Raw genomic sequence first — 6,908 nt, 5'->3', positions numbered from 1 at the left:
TTGTTCCTGTCTGTATCTGTTCTGACTCATACACCGTCTCCTGGTCACGTAATGTGACCACTGACCATCTATGAGTCTCTATGAGTTTAATAAACTTGTGGTGTGATACTGCCTGGTGTCATCTTCCTTTTTCAAGCTCACCACCAATCAAGTGAATCATCATTCATCACCCCATCAAGGGTCTAGTAAATTCACAACAACTGCAGAACGCATCTCCCTATCTATCCATCAGGGTCACAGAAGAACAATAAAATCACAGAGGCCATTACATAGCATTTGATATGATATATGGTATGCTTATATATGGTATCGATAAGCACAATGAACAACAAACATTAAGTAAAGCTAATAGAATTAGATGTTTCAATCCCTATAGGGTAAGTTGGCACTCTTGCAGGTCAAAACAAAAATCGCCCTATTTTTTTTATCATTACAGTATTGAGCAAATTGAGTAATCAGGATGCTGAGGATGATCATTTTTGCCATAATCGTGCAGCCCTACACATACGCACAAAGACACACACACACACACACACACACACACACACACACACACACACACACACACACACACACACACACACACACACACACACACACACACACACACACACTCTCTCTCTCCGCAAAATACCCTCTCTCTGTAACTCTCTCTCACTGGTATGCACACACGCACGCACACACACACACACACACGTGCACACGCACACACACACACACACACACAACACACACACACACACACACACACACACACACACACACACACACACACACACACACACACACACACACACACACACACACACACACACACACCTCACTCCCTCCCTCCCACTCTCCCAACACACACACTGGCATATGATGCTCCCTCTGTACATCCTCATCCATTTTACAGCACACTGTCTCATCCCTCCTTTCTCGCTGACACCATTTCCCATGTACCTCCCAACCTGTACAGTTTTTGGGTCATGCACCCAGCGTCTCTGGGCTTATCAGATGGCAGACCTTTATCTCTGCCCAGCACAATAACCCATAGCCTGGTCCTGGTCATTTTAAAACATATGAAAACAAGTTAAGACAAGTGAAGCTGGCATTGGGAATGAAAAGCAATTGGCTCTGCATGTGTCAAATTGTGGTTATTGGTTTGTGGTAATTTCCTTATGCATTTTAATGAAATACTATAACTAAAAATGATCAATCAATGTCCTCATAGCATGTGTATGATGGTCTATATCAGAGATCAAATATAATGCATTACTACTGCCTGTATTTTTCTTTGGATTAGGAAGCAGCACTGACTGCAGTTGTATAGTATTATATTATATATATTGTAAAGATACAAAAACTGCAAAGCATCATGTCTTGCATGGCACATAATTTAAAAAAAAATCTGTTAGCCTTTTGTGTTTAATTCTACGGATGTTGATAATCAGATTGAGCTGAGTTGAAAAGCAAATTGAAACACATTAGAAACCTAAGTCTGATATGACCAAAAGACCACCCACTCCTCATAGGTGCACATGATGCCAGTCAGAGCTATCATACAGGCTCGCATACACGCACGCACGCACGCACGCACGCACGCACGCACGCACGCACGCACACACACACACACACACACACACACACACACACACACACACACACACACACACACACACACACACACACACACACACACACACACACACACACACACACACACACACAGTGGTGGAAAATGTAAAAGTATCAATACTACAATGTAGAAAAGTATTGGCATCAAAATGTACTTAAAGTACCAAAAGTACTCATTATGCAGAATGTCCCATTTCACAAGTTTTCAAATGTATACAGTTCTGTAGAAAATAGCAGATCTACAGAGTAACTAGTAACTAAAGTTGTCAAATAATTGTAGTGGAGTAAAAGTATAATATTTGAGATGTAGTGGAATAGAAGTAAAAGTACTGAAAATTGGAAATACTTCAGTAAAGTATAAATACCTCAAAATTGTACTTAAGTACAGTACTTGAGTAAACACACACACACACACACACACACACACACACACACACACACACACACACACACACACACACACACACACACACACACACACACACACACACACACACACACACAGACAGACAGACAGACAGACAGACAGACAGACAGACAGACAGACAGACAGACAGACAGACACACACACACACACACACACACACAGCTTCTGTAATATAGTCACGTGCGATGCGATATGCGGATGTTTTGTCCGCTATCAGCATCCGTACATAGAGGCTAGTATAAGGAATCTGATTGGATATTTTCTTCCAGCCCAAGCAAAATAGCGGATACATTACATTCATACCGATCGTCCGGTGAACGTCCAGGTGGGTTGTTTGATACTATCTGACATACTAACTATCATATAACTGATATGAAACATTTAGACGTACTGCGTAGTAACTCTAAACTGCTACAGTGCCATTCGATGTAACGCGGGTCCGCAGAACAACAACAAAGCGTTCACATCACCATATCTAACAGTAAAGGCAGTTTGCACGCAGCTAAAAGGCTAACTAGTAGCATCATACTGAACTATGTGAATGAGCAGCGGGTCAGAAACACGTTGTTTCCCCCCTGATGTTTCTCAATGTAAGATATAAGTGAATACTTAGTGTGCGGCTGATTAACCAGTTGGAACCACAATTAGCACTTCATATAACTGATGCATTCACGTTTTCAGCTGAGCTAGCCGCTAACCTGCTAGTTGTTGTCTGTTTGACATGATGTGAACATGCACGGTATATTATCAGACTTAATGTTATCCTTCTACTTCTTGTTTATGCCCCAATGACTAGATATAAAGGTTTTGTAGCAATTATAGAAATATTAGACCTTCATTGTTGAATGTTTAATCACGTTCTAATCATGTATAGTTTACTTAATTACATAAGACCATTTTTCTAATATATACATTTTTTTTAACATTTAGGACAAAAATAGCCAATTTAACACCTAGGTGCCCAGCCCACTCTTGCTTGGTGCCCACCTATCCTGTTACCGTCTGCACTCTGCATTACTGATTGTCTTGTTGGACCCCCCCCCCTCCCCCAGGTTGCAGTCAAAATGAGCCTCAGAAAGCAGACCCCCAGTGACTTCTTGAAGCAGATCATCGGGAGACCGGTGGTGGTCAAGCTGAACTCTGGTGTAGATTACAGAGGTAACGTTAAAACAGGCAGCTGTTGAACCTATTAAGACCTGAGGTCAATTCTACAAAAGCCTTTCGAATCAGTAGTTTTCACACTGATTGATTTTTCAAAAATGTTCAAAAATTGCAGATCCACAAGCTCGCAGCCCAAGTGCCGCGCTGTGAACTTGTATATCTGCTATTTTTGAATAGCCAACGACTTGGATTTTGGTTTCTTAATGAACAACTGTCTCTAGTTACTTCTGACAGCTGTTAGTTATTCCACTGTACAGTCATATGGTTCACATCAGGTATAAGTAGTACACATTTACTGTGTTCGCTGGTGGTGGTATATGTGGAGTTGTGTCTGTGTTATACTCATATTTGGAGATACCTCCATTCTGAGATTACATTTAAACTGTTGAGCGCATGAAACGGCACATTCCGCCTGATGATTATTAATCGGTACACTTTACAGGTAGAATCCTCTCTAGTATTGAATTTAAGTCTGTGTGTCTATAGGTGTCCTAGCCTGCCTGGATGGCTACATGAACATTGCAATTGAGCAGACAGAGGAGTATGTCAATGGCCAACTCAAGAACAAGTATGGAGATGCTTTTCTAAGAGGAAACAATGGTAAGTCCTCCCTAAACTCAAAGCTACAAAGCGTGACTTTCATAGCCTATCCAATATGAGTTTCAGGCCGGGCCTAAAGAGTCTTAATCCATTCCTGGCTTCAGGCAGTAGTAATGTCAACCAGTAGGTGTTCTACCCAACACCAAGGTCAACATGTACCAACGGAGGAGTAGGGAAGGCCAGAGCCTTGTATTAGAGAGTTGCGCCAATGAGGGGGCAGAAACTGCGCCGGTCACGTGACCGGCGCCGGTCAGAACTCCCTCTCTCTCTATGGGTCTGGGGAAGGCCACCTAAAGCCACTGCAGATGTGCTAGTTCAGGGGTAGGCAACCCGCTGCTCTGGAGCCGCATGTGGCTCTTAGGCCCTCTCCCCGTGGTTCCCAGCGTGGGAAAAGAAGTATGCAAAGGAATAAGAGGTTTTCTTTAGTTTTTTTTATCTGATTTTAATCATAATTGATTATTACATTCTCCTATTGTAAAGAAAAAACTGTCGCCCATACACCAGATAAAAATAACTAATAATTGAAGGAAAATAAATAATTTATTAATGCTTGGTTGTTTGCTTTCACCACCAACGTTGCTGGCTTCCTGGTATGCTTGATCTGCTTTGAGAAATTAGCAAACAATAAAAAAAAGTTATATTGAAACAGCAGAAAAGGCTCCAGACCGATTTTTAATAATCTTTTGGGCCAAAAATGTCTCTTTTGATAATAAAGGTTGCCTACCTAGTTATATATTGTATTACCATACAGATTGGTTGTTTTATTAATTAAAATTAGGACCCCAACGGAAACAAGCCAGCAAGGACTTTTTTGGCCGGACCTTTTAGACAAAAGCATTATAAATGTAACTGTGTTGTTTTACATTCTTTTGCCTAATAAAAATTTCAATCAATCAATCAAAACCGGATTGCAGCTTCAAGCGCCTATGTGGATACACTTCATGAGTAAAAGAGTTCAATTGATAATGTTATTGGTGCTAAAGTGCTCATCACCTTACTTTAGAGTAGTTTTAGGTTTTTTGTTCCACATGAACTTTTTTCCTGTTTATAAATGCTACAGCAAATTGTTTTAAAAGATGTAGTTCACACAGTCCTGCATTACATAGTGCAAATTCAACACTGTTCTACCCAAAGCTCTCCAGAACACTCTGCACAGTGCACCATGCAGTTAACTGTAAAGAGAATATCAACTTGAAGGCAAATAGAGAAATTGCCTTAAATCCCAGTATGTGCCCATGCGAATCATAAAGGTGTGGACCGTGGTGTTTTTCATTTTGTTTTATTACTTTTTATTCTTAAAGGACCATATCAGCAGTCCGGCATGTTATCCTGTTAACTACGACTTGCGGTACACTTAAAACACAGCGTACGAAAATGGCGGTGCGATTATATTAATGACTGCGTAGAAAATGTCAAATACTGTACAATATGTAAAAATAAGGGAAAGTGGTCCATGTACTATATATTGAAGCTGTGAATAAACAATGACATGTATTGACAGCAATATGGCCATTTTAATGTGCCTTGTAAAATTACAATGAAGTTGAATTAAATTGCACAAAACAATTCAGAAGCACTCAAGTTAAGTTCCATTAAATAAATGAAGGGAGATATAGAGATTTGGAATGGGTCATTAAATTAAGTATTCATTGATTCTACTTCTTTTTTTTTTCCTTTTTCTCCCCAGTTCTGTATATCAGCACCCAGAAGAGGAAAGTGTAACGATGAGACTGTTCTGTTTTATTTTCTTTTTTTGTTTCTCCGTCATTGATGTGTCGATGGATAACTGGTCCCAAGAGTTTGTTTTTCGTTTGTTTTAATGCCTCTGCCCTGAAGAGTGTTTGGTTTTGTGAAAGTGGAATCATTTAATAAATTCTTGGTTGTTTTTGAAAGTCTGTTTTGAGTTATTTAAAAGCTTGGAATAATTAAGCATACGGTATGAGCTGTACTCACATCTGTTTTTTGTTTTGTTGAATCAGAGGGATAATGTATTATGACAGTATAAAGTTAGGCATTTTGCCTGACCATCATAAGTACTTGACCTGCCTGGTTAAACAAAATATACCCCCCCCCCGAACTAGATGTTCATTTAGGTCTTAATTATGTTATACATATAATTCATAACCACGATCATTTTAGCCACATGGACTGTGTTGAAGGTTAATCTATCGTTCAATGCTGGGACCTGTGAGTAATTTTAATTCACAATTCTTTCCATCGCTGGATTCAGTTCATGAATAATTTACATACAGTTGAAGCTTTCTCCATGTGCAACAATCTGAATCTAAAACACTTAAACTGGATCAGTAAATCATGAGGCAAATTTAGATGCACAACCCTTTTGACAAGTGTCCTTGACAAATATGGTGTATCACTTTTGTCGAGTGACACTTGTTGATAGGGCAATGTTTGCGATGAATAAACTAGCCTGTAATTTACTGATTTCTTCTTTGACCTCAATTGAAAGATGGTTTGGAAAAATCCACTACCCAAAGTGCTCATGTACTAAAGGCAGACATCTACATTAGAGGGTGACTTTTTGGGTTTACTAAGGACTTGAACATAATAAGGCAATCACTAAGCTAACAATGGATTTATCACAAGAAAACCCAACTTTAAACAGGGCCACATAAAAAAGTAAATTGAGGTGAGCTTTGAAATAGTAACATACGCTGTACATGCATCATAATCTGATCAACATTTGAAGGAAACTTCTCGTTGTGAAGAATATATTTTAGTCGTGGAATAGAAGTTTCACACAAGCTTTGCAAAACATCACCTTTGTAAGTAAAAGTTGCAACAACATAAAGTTCTACTCTTGTATTATTTGGCCTGTATGTTATCAGATGTTACATTAATACTGCAGAAAGTTTCGCTAATACCAGACCTGAAAAGGAAATGAATTAATTTGTTATTGAAGGTCACTTTCATTCCCTTTCAATCTCTGACGCAAAGTTACACAGTGAACATGACTAATGCAACCTGATAATATTCCAGGCCCCCATATGATGACTAAGGCTATAGTATAACACTGATGGAGTGTCTACCTCAATCCAGTAATGCATTTGCCATTTGAGCTTTGCCAGCACCCAATAACATA

General features: G+C 39.4%; 1 protein-coding gene across 1 annotated transcript; it reads left to right on the top strand.

The window, feature by feature from the left end:
- Positions 1-2,278: 2,278 nt before the first annotated feature.
- On the top strand, positions 2,279-5,700 carry lsm6 (LSM6 homolog, U6 small nuclear RNA and mRNA degradation associated). Its single transcript, XM_084074643.1, has 4 exons — positions 2,279-2,372; positions 3,100-3,205; positions 3,695-3,808; positions 5,496-5,700. Exons 2-4 carry the CDS (start codon positions 3,112-3,114, stop codon positions 5,528-5,530), a joined length of 243 nt encoding a protein of 80 aa, XP_083930769.1. The 5' UTR covers positions 2,279-2,372; positions 3,100-3,111; the 3' UTR covers positions 5,531-5,700.
- Positions 5,701-6,908: the final 1,208 nt, after the last annotated feature.

This window comes from Gymnoscopelus microlampas, assembly GCF_963454915.1.
Source record: "Gymnoscopelus microlampas genome assembly, chromosome: 2".
In the NCBI taxonomy this organism is placed as follows: Eukaryota; Metazoa; Chordata; class Actinopteri; order Myctophiformes; family Myctophidae; genus Gymnoscopelus; species Gymnoscopelus microlampas.
Note: the sequence above shows the minus strand (reverse complement) of the source record. Positions and strands in the feature narration are given on the sequence as shown.

What these genes read in the sequence shown, in the direction of transcription:
- lsm6 (XM_084074643.1), top strand. Translation starts at nt 3,112, where the DNA reads ATGAGCCTCAGAAAGCAGACCCCCAGTGACTTCTTGAAGCAGATCATC. An exon ending in CTCTGGTGTAGATTACAGAG is followed by an intron (nt 3,206 to 3,694) that starts GTAACGTTAAAA and finishes GTGTGTCTATAG; the next exon opens with GTGTCCTAGCCTGCCTGGAT. An exon ending in TTTTCTAAGAGGAAACAATG is followed by an intron (nt 3,809 to 5,495) that starts GTAAGTCCTCCC and finishes TTTTCTCCCCAG; the next exon opens with TTCTGTATATCAGCACCCAG.